The sequence below is a fragment of the Orcinus orca genome, chromosome 3 (genome assembly GCF_937001465.1).
Source record: "Orcinus orca chromosome 3, mOrcOrc1.1, whole genome shotgun sequence".
Taxonomy (NCBI): Eukaryota; Metazoa; Chordata; class Mammalia; order Artiodactyla; family Delphinidae; genus Orcinus; species Orcinus orca.
In genome coordinates this window covers 13,152,257-13,165,757 of record NC_064561.1, presented here as the reverse complement: position 1 = coordinate 13,165,757, position 13,501 = coordinate 13,152,257, and the positions used below count along the sequence as shown (strand labels likewise).

General features: G+C 52.9%; 1 protein-coding gene across 1 annotated transcript; it reads left to right on the top strand.

The window, feature by feature from the left end:
* The first annotated feature begins 8,116 nt into the window (after positions 1-8,116).
* KLF2 (KLF transcription factor 2) lies at positions 8,117-10,515 on the top strand. Its single transcript, XM_004277605.4, has 3 exons — positions 8,117-8,297; positions 8,483-9,302; positions 9,851-10,515. Exons 1-3 carry the CDS (start codon positions 8,223-8,225, stop codon positions 10,024-10,026), a joined length of 1,071 nt encoding a protein of 356 aa, XP_004277653.1. The 5' UTR covers positions 8,117-8,222; the 3' UTR covers positions 10,027-10,515.
* The last annotated feature ends 2,986 nt before the right edge of the window (positions 10,516-13,501 follow it).

The following is a 13,501-nucleotide window of genomic DNA, read 5'->3' as shown; positions in this document are numbered from 1 at the left end:
TGAATGTCCAAACCACTGACCTAAAGGATGTCTTCAGATTCACCCCCATATCTATTTGGCTAGTTATTGATTTAACACCTGGAAGCTAAGTAGGGGCAAAGACCAGCTTACTCTGGATGACGGCTCACTCTCCAGCACCTGCTCAGTAATAAGAATTCCAGAAAGGTCTATTAAATGCATACTGAGAGGCAGTGATTGTTTGGGAGCCCAGCTCAGACTCTGGAGTCCAAAAGTAGCTCTGCTGGCTTCTCTATATGGAATCAACTTCTCTAAGCTTTGGGCCAGAGATTCAGTATTTCTGCGTATGACCATCCAGTCTCTTTCTGTGCATGGTCTCAATACATCCATGAATGGGCGTGGCTGCATGCCAATAAAACATATTTATGGACACCGAAATTTGATTTTCATAGAATGTTCATGTATGAAATAGTATTCTTTTGGGTTTTTTTCCCAAACATTCATAAAGGAAAAAGACATGCTTAGCTATTGGCCAAACAAAAGCTGTTTTGGTCACATAGTGTGCGGTTCCCTTTAGAAGAAATATCTAGAATAAGCAAATCTATAGAGACAGAGAGTGGATTCGCAGTTACCAGGGGCTGAGGGAGGAGGGGATGGGGAGCGAGTGCTGACGGGGATGGAGTTTCCTTTGTGGGGGATGGAAATATTCTGGAACTATATAGAGGTGATGGTTGCACAATACTGAGAATGTCCTAAATGCCTCTGAATTTTTCACTTTAAAATGGTTAATTTTTTACTATGTGAATTTCACCTCCATAAAAATTATGCACACATATATAATTAACGTTGGAGTATACGTGAAATATTAAGAACACTTTGCTGTACAGCAGAAATTAACACAACATTGTAAGTCAACTATACTTCAATAAAATAATTTTTTTTAAAAAAAGAGCAATACCGGGCTTCCCTGGTGGTGCAGTGGTTCAGAGTCCGCCTGCCGATGCAGGGGACACGGGTTCGTGCCCCGGTCCGGGAGGATCCCACATGCCGCAGAGTGGCTGGGCCCGTGAGCCATGGCCGCTGAGCCTGCGCGTCCGGAACCTGTGCTCCGCAACGGGAGAGACCACAGCAGTGAGAGGCCCGCGTACAGCAAAAAAAAAAAAAAAAAAAAAAAAAGAGCAATACTATTGACATTTTCATACATATATTTTGTAAAAAGCCACAAGTCAGGATGTGCCAGCCCTTGATTTAGGCAAATAAAAACAGTTTCCAGGATCGGAGGGCCTCTTCTAGGAAAAGTTCTTTACACGGGGTGTCTCTTATCTTCATCAACAGGTGACAAGGCATTCTCATGCTCCTTTGATGCGACAGGAACAAAGGTTCAAAAAGAGAAGGCCCTTCATTCAAAGTTACTGAGATATAAGTGCCAGGGCCAGGATCTGACCTGGGGTTCTGGCTGAGCACCCCCATTCTGTTCATTGCTCACCACACTAAACAGACCCACTGTGAGGATTAAATGAGAAAACACATACAACTCTTCAATGCAGGACCTGGCATACAGTAGGTGCTTTTAAAAAATGTATTTATTTATTTTTTGGCTGCCTTGTGTCTTCGTTGCTGCGCGGGCTTTCTCTAGTTGCGGCGAGCAGGGGCTACTCTTCGTACAGTAGGTGCTTCATAAATGTTCCTCCACCTCTCATGTCCCTGCATCAATGAGACTGAGATAGTCATGGTCTGGCTGGTGAGGAGATGATGAGGGGTCCCCATAGGAATCCATCGGTCATCAACCACATGCAATTCTGCACCTTCCCTACATGCTCACTACTTAATTGTTCATAAACAGTAAGAAAATCTCAGAGACAGGGAGGCAAATTGGGAAGTGCCCTTTCTCATTGGACCTTGGCCACAAGCACGGCAGTGGCAAGGTGGTGACCTTCAGAAAAAAGCCCACTTGCAGGAGCACCCCTGCCTGCATCACTTCCCATCCTGGAGAAACACCGAGCTGCCAAACATCTTTGCAACATGGGGAGCTAAGTTTGGCAACACGCTGCAAAGAACTTATGCAAACTTAAGCAGAAATACCCCGACTGCCCCAGCTGGGAGTCATCGTGCAGTTGCTGCTGTCATGCGACTGTAATTCCTCTAGAGCATTCACAATTAGTCTTGGAAGCTCAGCTGTATTTTAAGTGACGTGTTTTCTGTAGAATTCCTGAGTGCTTGCTCTTGGGAGCTGGGCCAAGTGCACACAATAGCTATTTGGGGCGGAACAGCTAGTAAAGGGAGAGATGGTCTAGACTCTAGAAGAAAAGTGGAAAGAAGTAAAGGATACTAGAAATGGCCAGGACCCGGTTAAAGGAGATTGTAAGCTCTCTGTGGGCAGAAACGGAGCTGTGTACTTTTTTACCTTCCTCTCCATGTCCAGCAGAACATGGAGAGGGAGCTCAACATTTATTTTTTGTTCAGGCTCAAGACCTCTGATTTGCAAGTTTCCTGGGTCCTTAAAGACAGCCTGACAAGAGATGGTAAATGTAAAGCTGCATGCATACTACTCCAACAAGGCTCCACCAGTGACAGACATCACCAATCAGTCATGGAGAGACATCACTAATCAATCACAGCACTCTTTTCCAGCATTGAGCCAGGATGTAATCTCAGAATCTGTGCGAACACAGCGCTCAAAACATTACCAACGGATTGGAGGGAAACTATCTGCCCCCTCAGGTTAGATTATTCATGTTGGGCTGTTAGGAGAGGATGGGAGACCTTGGGAAAGAGATGAGAACGAGGGCATCACCATCAAGAGGCATAAAGTTCCCAACTGGGAGAGGGGGGCTGGCAGGGCATGAACACAGAGTCAGTCCCTACCCTTTAGGAACTTAGCCATGACAGGGAGAAGGGTGCCCACGGCGTTCTTCAGCATCACCAGTTTGCTTACTGACCATGTAATCCTTGGACATGTGCCTTATTCTCCCCCGCTTAGTAGTGGGACAGGCTGCTTGGAAGCTTGGCCAAGAGTAAGTTGCCCAGCTTGAAAGAAGTAGCGCTGGGACTTGACTTCGAGTCCAGAGCTCTTTCTCCAATAGCATCATCACCTGAGACGTCACAAAGACACATACCCACACAGGTGGGTGCAGCCTGGACAGCAGGGAGACAGGACCACAGCCTGAGAGGTGCCATGCTCCGAACCCCTCTGTGCCAAGCCTCTCCCTCTGCCTGAGACCCTCTATCTGGCTCATTTATCCATGCCTATAATCAGGCAGTAAATACTCATATCTCACAATGAAACTGACGCTCAGAGAGGTTGTGTGATGTGCCCAAGGACACACAGCTAAAGTGGCAACTGAAGCCCACGTTCTTTACACTCATTCGTGGCTCTGTGTAACTGGTTACATTCCCCGGGTGCTCTGCTGGAGTGTCTCACGCTGCCCCGGGAGGTCCTTGGTGGGTGGCCAGCATCCTCACATCACGTTTGTTTCAATACCAGGTCCACAGCTGGGCCTGGGGGACACAGAGATGAATCAAGGGAGGCCCCTGCCTTTGAGGGGCTCCCTTTCTGAAGAGGAAACCAGGCAGGCAGGCAGGCAGGCAGGCAGAACGGCTGGTTACCATGATGGTATGAGCTTCCTGGGGCTGCCGCCACAAAGTGACACAAACTCGGTGGCTTAAGATAACAGAAATGTATCCTCTTTAAGTTCTGGGGGCCAGAAGCCTGAAATTAAGGTGTCAATAGGGTTGGTTCCTTCTGATGAGGCTCCGAGGGAAAATCCGTCCCAGGCCTCCTTCCTGGCCTCTGGCAACCCCAGGCAATCTTTGGTGTTCCTTGGCTTATGGCAACAAAAGCTCCAATCTCTGTCCCCATCTTCACATGGCCTTCTCTACATTTGTATCTCTGTGTCCTTTCTCTTATAAGGACACTTATCATTGGATATAGGACCCATCCTAACCCAGGATGATCTCATTTTGATACCCCTAATTACATCTGCAAAGACCCTCTTTGCAATTAAAGTCACATTCACAGGTACCAGGAGTGAGGACATGGACATATCTTTTGGGGACACATTCAACTTACTACCACCCGTGGTGACAAAGAAGGTGCACAGGAGGCTGGTTGAGGAGGAGAGAGTGTAGACAATCCCACGGGAGCAGAGAGCCACCTGCAGAAGTTCCTCTGAAGAACCGCAAGAGATGTAGCTATTCATTTGCTTGTTCATCCCTCTGGTGAACGTTTATTGAGCGCCTACTGTGTGCTGAACTGGGCTTGAAGAACATAATGGATCCAATATAGACCTGGCTCCCATCCTCCCTGTGATTCATACACTATTTGTGGTGGAGACAGAAGAAAAGCAAACGGGTAGATAAAAATAATGACCAATGGTGAAAAGTGCCGCAGAACAACAACAACAGAAAAGAGGGGGTGGAGGAAGGAACTATATGGCCTGGGGAAGGGTACTATTTGCGGGCCCGGTGGGTGGGGGTGGAGCCTGGAGAGCCCACATTCACACTGAAACGAACAGTCAGATGAGCTGAGGACACAGCCTTTTCAACAAAGTGTGCTGGAACCACTGGGTATCCACGTGCAACAAAACAAAACAAAACAAAACAAAAAACCAGCCAAACAACAACAACAAAATTAACTCAAAATGGATCATTCACTTCAATGTAAAATGCAAAACTGTAAATCTTCTAGATGACAACATAGGGGAAAATCGAGATGACCTTGGGTTTGGCACTGACTTTTTAGATACGAGACCAAGAGCACAGTCTGTGAAAGGAAAAACTGATAAGCTGGGCTTCATTAAAATGAAAAACTTCTGTTCTGCAAAAGGCACCGTTAAGAGAATCAAAAGACAAGCCACAGACTGGGAGAAAATCTTTGCAAAACACCTACCAGGTAAAGGACTCGTGTCCAAGATATACAAAGGATTCTTAAAGTCCAATAAGAAAATAAAAAACCCAGTTAAAAACTGGGCCAAAGATCTGAACAGACCCCTCACCAAAGAAAATATACAGACGGCAAACAAGCATATGAAAAGGGGCTCCACATCAGATATCATCAGGGGATTGCAAATTAAAACAACGAGATACCACCAAACACCTATTAGCATGGCTGAAATATAAAAAACCAACACCACTAAATGCTGACGAGGATGTGGAGCAACAGGAACTCTCATTCGTTCATCGCTGGTGGTCCAGCTACTTTGGAAGACAGTTTGGTGGTCTCTTACTAAGCTAAACAGAGTCTTATCCTACATTCCATCAATTGTGTTCCTAGGTATTTATCCAATTAATTTGAAAACTTATGTCCAGGCAAAAACCTGCACATGAATGTTTATAGCAGCCATATTCAATGCCTATTCAATAGCAACTCGATGGCCTCAAACCGGAAGCAACCAAGCTGTCCTTCAATAGTTGAATGGACAAACTGTGGGACATCCATACCATGGAATATTATTCATTGATAAAAAGAAATGAGCTATCAAGCCACCAAAAGACATGGAGGAATCTTAAATGCATACTGCTAAAGTGAAAGAAGACTCTGAAAAAGCTACATATGGTGTGGTTCCAGCTCTGTGACATTCTGCAAAAGGTAAAACTACGGAACCTAACCAGGACTTAGAAGGGAGGGAGGGATGGATTTTTAGGGCAGTGAAAACAGTTCTATATAGTTCTATATGATGTAACAGCAGATACATGTCACTATGCATTTGTTGAAACCCACAGAATGTCCAACACAAAGAGTGAATCCTAAAGTAAACTGTGGGCTTGAGTTAATAAAAATGTATCGACATTGGCTGGATAATAATGTATCAATATGTAACAAAGGTTATCACGCTAAAGCAAGACGTTAATAATAGGGGAAACTGTGCCTTGGGAGGGGATATATGGGAACTCTTTGTACTTTCTGATCATTTTTTTCTGTAAACCTGTTGCTGCTCTATAAAAATAAAGTTCATTAGTTTAGGGGGGAGGGGGCGGGAGATAAGCCTGAGCCAGGCTAGTGGAAAGTGAGAGGACTGAACGCTTGGTGGAAGGCACAGCAAGTACAAAGCCTGGAGGGAGGAATGTGCTTGGTGTGTTCCAGAACTGGCAAGGAAACAGAATAGGAAGGGACGGGGATGGGCTGGAGAGAGCGGCAGGAGCTAGCTGAGGCTGAGGGGAGGCCCCAGGCGCCATTGAAGCAGAGGTCCGCAACTGACTGAGAATTATACATCCTGGGAAACAAATTTGATTCCCTTCAACTTCCCCTCGTTCTCATTCAGGGACACTGAGGCCCAGAGAACGGAATGACAGTGAGCAAAGCTCATCTAACCAGCACTTGAGTGAGCTCACAGGATATCGTCAACATTTCCACCAAAGAGAAAGCACCCGCGTGACCCTCATGATATCCCTTTGGGGTAAGGTACTATTATATTCTGCATTTCTCAAGATTAGGAAGTGAGCCCAGAGAGGCAGAGCCACTTGCTCACGGTCACACAGAGAGTGGTCAGTGGCCGAGGCTGACTCTCAACCATCACAGTGGCAGCCGCAGGAAGCATCTTGGAGCTCAAGTTGAAATCTCCAGCAGCCCGGGAAAGCTGCAGAGGGGATCCCTGCACTACCACCACCCCAGCAACTGTGCTTGGGACTGAAGCACCTCTGGGTGCCCCACACCTGGCAAATAGGGCTTATCAACAAGTGTTTGCCTAAACCACAATCTGATGAATCACGATGAGATGGCACACCTCTGAGGCTCCTTCCAGCTGGGAGGGTCCAGGACTGTGGACCCCAGAGTGGTCTCTTGGTGCCTCTGTGATGGCAAGGCGACCCCCTGCAGTGTCCCTGGGCTGCGGGGGTCCAGATGCTGTCAGTGACAAAACCCTCCTGGCCCCCAGGGAAGGCTTCCAGGTCAGGAGCTGCCTGCACCCCTTACCACCTGGCCGTGGGACTGTGGCTGACCATGGACACCTCCAGGCCTGAACATGGGTTCTGGGATCAAGAGACCAGGGCTGGATACTGGCTCCAGGTTACACCATGAGATGCTCTCCCTCTGATACCCACTTGGCTCCCCTTTTCCCCAGGTCTTGATTCACACATCTCCTCCTGGGAGATGGGTTCAAAATTCCACCATCCTCTTTCTCCCCTCCCACACACACTCACTACCCATCTCCCTCCCCTGCCTTCCCCAATATAGTTGTTTATTTCACTTCTCCGCCCCCATCCCCCACTACAGTGAAAGCCCCAAGGGTAAGGGGATTTGTCTGCCTGTTGGCAAACGTGTTCCCAGTGCCCACACAAGGCCAGCACACAGTAACAGCAGGAGTAACAGTCCGTTCCTGGCAGGCCCCATGCCTGGTGTGGGGCATCTGGTGGGGGGGGGTGGTGGCGGGTGTTTACATGCTCACAGGGATGGCTTGTTCCCTGTGGCCCCTCTGGTGCTGGGTCTGTGTTGTTAGATTCGTTGTCATGAGTCTCCTCGCTTATGTGAGTCAGTAAAGGCACCAGGCCTGCTGGCAGCTGTAGGACCTCAAGCCTCTCCCAGCACCTCCTAAGCCTCAGTTTCCCCGCCCTGAAGGGCTTCCTTGAGGGAGAGCGTCTCAAAGACTTAACATTTCTTGCTGTCATCATGCAAGGTTTTTGACAGAGTGGTGGGCATAACAGTGGATCAGGCTTGGTGGGTTCGCAGAAAATGAGGAGCTGAGTCCGCGGAAAGCCACTCTGAGCTCGCGGGACCCAGTTAACCGCATCCACCTAGGATTCTGTGGACCCCTCTGTGGCTGCGGGGGCCCATCTCCCCATCCATCAGGGATCCCTGCAGGCCCCGGATGCCGCCCCCGCTCCAGGTCCTCCCTGTGCTCCCGCAGGCGGGAGCCCACGGGGTGCCCCGGGGATTCCTGAGCGTCACGCTGCTGTTGTGGAGCGTGTGTTGACGCCGTCGCCGGGGAGACAGGCGGGGGCGGGCCCGGGCCGGGGGCGCCGCCTAGCTGCGCACGATGGGCCGAGCCGGCCGCTCAGGGCCCTGGCGGCCTCAGTGGCCACTGCCGCCGCCGCCCGCCGGCTTATATACCGCGGCTAAATTTAGGCTGCGCCCGGAGCTCGTCCCCATCCGGGACGCGTTTCCGCCGCCGCCGCCTTGGCCCGGCCCCCGCGCGCGCCGCGCCTATAAGGCTTGGGCGGGCCCGGCCGCTGCCCGCAGAGTCGTCCCCACCCGCCCGCGTCCCGACCAGCCCGGCTCCGGGCAGCCACTCACCGGTGTCCCGAATCCGCGTCAGCCCCGGGTCCCAGCCATGGCGCTGAGCGAGCCCATCCTACCGTCCTTCTCCACTTTCGCCAGCCCGTGCCGGGAGCGCGGCCTGCAGGAGGTGAGGGCGGCAGGGACCGCGGGCGGCGGGGGCGGCTGGCTCAGGGTAGTAGAACGTGGGCTGCGGGGTAGTAGAACGCAGGCGGCAGGGACAGCGGGCTTAGGGTAGTAGAACGCAGGCAGCGGGCAGCGATCCCCGGCCCCACCGCGCGCTCACGCCCGCGCCTATCGCTCTGTCACCCGCAGCGCTGGCCGCGCGCAGAGCCCGAGGCAGGCGGCACGGACGACGACCTCAACAGCGTGCTGGACTTCATCCTGTCCATGGGGCTGGACGGCCTGGGCGCTGAGTCCGCCCCGGAGCCGCCGCCGCCGCCGCCCCCGCCGCCTGCGTTCTACTACACTGAGCCCGGCGCCCCTCCTCCCTACGGCGCCCCCGCGGGCGGTTTGGTGTCCGAGCTACTGCGGCCCGAGCTGGACGTGCCGCCGGGGCCAGCGCTGCACGGTCGCTTCCTGCTGGCGCCGCCGGGCCGCCTGGTGAAAGCCGAACCCCCCGAGGCAGACGGCGGCGGCGGCTACGGCTGCGCGCCGGGCCTGGCCCGCGGACCTCGGGGCCTCAAGCGCGAGGGTGCCCCGGGCCCGGCAGCTGCGTGCATGCGAGGCCCCGGGGGCCGCCCCCCACCACCGCCCGACACGCCACCGCTCAGCCCAGACGGCCCCGCGCGCCTCCCCGCGCCCAGCGCGCGCGCCCCCTTCCCGCCTCCCTTCGGTGGCCCCGGCTTCGGCGCGCCCGGGCCCGGCCTGCATTACGCGCCGCCGGCGCCCGCGGCCTTCGGCCTCTTCGACGACGCGGCCGCCGCCGCCGCAGCTCTGGGCTTGGCGCCGCCAGCCGCCCGAGGTCTCCTCACGCCGCCCGCGTCTCCGCTGGAGCTGCTGGAGGCCAAGCCCAAGCGCGGCCGGCGGTCCTGGCCGCGCAAACGCACCGCCACGCACACCTGCAGTTACGCGGGCTGCGGCAAGACCTATACCAAGAGCTCCCACCTCAAGGCGCACCTGCGCACGCATACAGGTGGGCAGCGAGCACGGGCTGGGGACCAATGCGGGGGGAGCTGGAGGAAGGGCGTGCTTAGGAGCCCCCCCCAGAAGGCGTGGCCCAGAGGTTGGGGAGGGGGCAAGGTCTTAGCCCCCTGGGGCTTGGCTGGGGGCGTGGCTCCGGACCCTGGGGACGGGGCGCGCGCTTAGGACCCTCCTGGGAATGTGGCTCGGTACTTTGGGCAGGCATGCACACTTACGAAACCTAGGGGGATGCTATGTCTCAGACTGTCGTGGGGGGGGCAGGTGCAAGCTTAGGAGGCCCCCGGGGGCGTGGCTGAAGGACACTGCAGAGCGGACTGTGCGCGCTTAGGACCCCTGGGGAGTGAGGATCAGGAGACCCGGGAATGGGAGATAACGTGCCTAGGATCCCTAGAGGTTCAAAACATAGCGGGCGCCCTTCAGAGAGCTGGTTAGGGGTAGGTTGTGCGCGCCCGAGTAGCCACTAATCAGGGTGAGTGTCTGTGAGTATCAGAGCCACAGGCGGGAGGGAAACTAAGGCCGGCTCTCGCCCCCTCCCTGCAGGCGAAAAGCCCTATCACTGCAACTGGGACGGCTGCGGCTGGAAGTTTGCGCGATCCGACGAACTCACGCGCCACTACCGCAAGCACACGGGCCACCGGCCCTTCCAGTGCCACCTGTGCGACCGTGCCTTCTCACGCTCGGACCACCTGGCTCTGCACATGAAGCGGCACATGTAGCCTGGACGCCCCCCGCCCACCCGCGCGCGGCCGTGGCGGGTCCCACGCGCCGGGCACGGCCCCCTTCCAAACTGTGACTGGTATTTATTGGGCCCAGAGGACCGGGCCGGGCACAGCGTGGCCACCGAGGGGGCTCCCCCCACGACGACGACGGCGACGCCCGGCCCCCATCAGAGACTGAAGGCCCGGTGGGAGAAGACCACAATCCTCCTTGACGAGTTTTGTTTTCAAAATGGTGCAATAATTAAGTGTCGTCTTCCCCCCTGCCGGGTCTACACTAGAGGATCGAGGCTTGATGCCTCGTGAAAAATACAGCCTTAATTTGTACTGTGCAACGTTTTTTATAATATTGTACATAATGACTGTGACAGATATTGTATTACTGTAAATAGGAAGACAGGTGGGCATTTTGACTGCCTGGTTCATTTTTATAAGATTTTGCTGTTTTTTAATTAAAAAAAAAAGTTTTGCATCTTTTGAAAAAAATCACAGCACTGGTCTGGCTGCTTGGAAGCTGGGGGCTTGGGACACTTGGGAGGGGCTGGGGGGAACGGGCAGCTTCGATGGAGGGCAGCCTGGCAGAGGCAGGGTGAAGTGGGTCCTGCCCTGGCCAGCATCTGGGGTTGCCAGCTGCAGCCCCCAGCTGCCAGGAACCTGTGGGTTTTTCTATAAATTTAAACACTGCCTTTTAGGACTGAGGGAGAGTTATTTTAAGGTTGTTCCCTGAGCCATAAATTGCCTCTTTTTCCCCAGAGCTGGAGAAACTGCTGGTCCCACTGACGTGGCCTCCCCTGGGCTGAAAAAAGCCTTCCCTCCTTTTGGAAGCTTCTGAGGTTATAGCCAAACTTCTGTAGTGTGCAGACTTTTTTTTTTTTTTCCTTCAGAAGGGGCAAAATGCTGAGTTTCTGACCTGTTTTGCCTTTCACTAGTCTTGCCTTTTAGCAGAATTTTTTATTTTTATTTTTAAGATGAGTTCCCCATCCTGTTAGAAAAAAATGAAATCCACGTTTGAGGGTCATGGATGGTGAGTACGCTTTTCCAGTTGAGCAGAGGCCCAGAGAGGTAGCTATGGAACAGTGGTGTCAGGGTGCCAGCCTGGTCTGGCTGCCTCCCAGGGGTCCCTGAATCCCACTAGAGGGATTTCTGCAACAACCCACCTGTTGCTGGTGGTGGAGGGTTATAAGACCCTCCCCTGCAGCTGCCCTTGTGTGGAGTCACATCAGAGCCCCAGCCTTGCTGGCTGGAGGCGGCCACTCCAGAAATGTACCTCGTGAGCAAGGGAGGACCCCTGTACAGCACCCTGAATACCTCAATCAGGCGAGGAGGTGCCTCTCCCTGGCAGGTTCCCCCTCCTCTTCCCCCTTCTGGGGGCCCTGGGTGGGTAACCATGGCCACTAACAATTGCATAAGTTCTTTCCAGAAAGTGAAAATAGCTTGTAAGCAGCGCCTGTTTTAAAACACTCTTGCCCTATTGCGACAGAGGCTGGGATTTCCTCCCTTCCTCCCTCTCTTCATCCTTCCTCCCCACCCCCTACCCCTGACGGCAGCCCTGGAAACAGCTGAGAGCGTTTGGTAATCCACAAAAAGCAGAAATGGGAGATGACAATCTGATGCATCTTTCTCGAGTAAAGAGCCTGGGCCCACTTCCGCTGGCGATGGGGTGTGTGAGTGTGCGTGTGTGTGAGCCTCTGTACCCTCTCTCTGCAGCTTTTGCAAAAAACGATTCCAGAGCAGAGCACTGGCCCCCTCAATCCGTGGAAACGCCCCTCTTTGCTCAGAGCTGGTTTCAGAGGCAGTAGGAGTAGAAGACTCGCAAGAGATTTTAAATAACTTTTTGGTACGGTCCTCCAGTCTTTCTCGTTGAGTTTTTAAACGCACGGGTAAAGCCATGTTTCTGGCTTGCTCGAAAACACCTCCCAGAGGCCTCTGAATCCAATGAGAGGCCACTTGTAAGGGGACTGAAGCTGCTGAGTTTATGTTTCCTGAGTGCCTCCAACTGATACAATAGAAAGTGTCAGGCTCCTACGCAGCAGTGCGTTTCAGCAAGACACGTTTCAGCAAGACACGGGGCCGGCAAAGAGCTGGCTTGCACTGATTAATGCAGAAACACTCCCTCATCGTTTTCTCTGCCCCTTTCTGAAACCCAAATGTTGACTTCCGTCAAACAGCTTCTGGATGGGTGGTTCTCGGCCAGTTGCAATCCAGTCTTGAGATATTTGGGGTTTTCACAACTGGGGGATGCTGCTAGCATCTAGTGGGCGGGAGCCAGGGATGCTGCAGAAACATCGTAGAAGGCACAAGGTAGCCCCCTCCACAGAGAACCATTCGGTCCCAGTGCCGTTAGTGCCGCGGCTGAAACACCTGCTCGAGTTCCTAAAAGATCATCATCATTCATCCCTTTCACTAGCAAGGAGGGGGCGCCATCCCAGGAAGCAAGTTTCCATGACAGATGCCACCCAGAGAAAAGTATGAATAAAACCTCACTGCTGGGCCCTGTCCCCATCCCTGTGACAAGACACAGAACACTATTCCTTCCTGGTGTCCACTTGAGAAAATATAAAATATCAAAGAAAAAAAAATTTTTTTGCCCTGCATTCTACAACCCAATTTTCGTCAAAGTTTTTTGGAGGAAGGGGTTTCTGGTCAGTGGTTGAATTGTTTTTGCATGGCTGTGACTCTCACTGTATCCTCTTTTTTTTTCCAGGAAAAGTTATAACCATTTTTCCATATATTTTCCTCCACAATATGTTTTTATTATTTTAAATGGCTGCATAATATAACATTTGGACGTGCCAGAAGTTGCTTATGCAAACAAGCGCTGGGCATCTGTATGTACACGCTGGGCCACATTTCAGATTGTCCCCCAGGGTTGGAAAGGATGACAGTTTTGGAGGACTTTGGGCATTGCCAAAATGCTCTCCCAAGAGTGACTCCAGTGATGGGGGAAAGATACAGGAGCTGTTTTTCTACTAGGAGTTTCTTGTATGTCAGGGAGCCCCAGACATCCTAGAATGATGTGGTGTGAAGTGGGGGGAGGGAGAGCCTTCAGAGGGTCAGGTGAGTCCCAGCACATGCCTGACTCAGCACCTACCCCTTCAGCAAAGCTGAGCTAGCACCCAGGCTTAGCCACACCCTGGGGAGTTTCAAGGCAGCAAGCCAGAGATGAATGGCTCTCAAAGGCACCAGCACCAGGTGTCTCTGATAGCCTGGACCCACGCTGAGCTGGTGTGTGACAAGCACAGGGGTTTCTCAACCCCATGATCATCAACATCGGGGCTGGATCATCCCCGGTGGTAGACGCTGCCCTGTGCACTGTAGGACGTTAGCAGCATCCCTGGCCTCCACCCACTCGATACCAGCAGCACCTACGCCCCCGAGTTGTGACAACCAAAAATATCTCCAGACACTGCCAGTGTCCCCTGAAAGCAGGTTCACTCCAGTTTGAGAACCACTGGGTTAGGGAGTTCTGTGGACA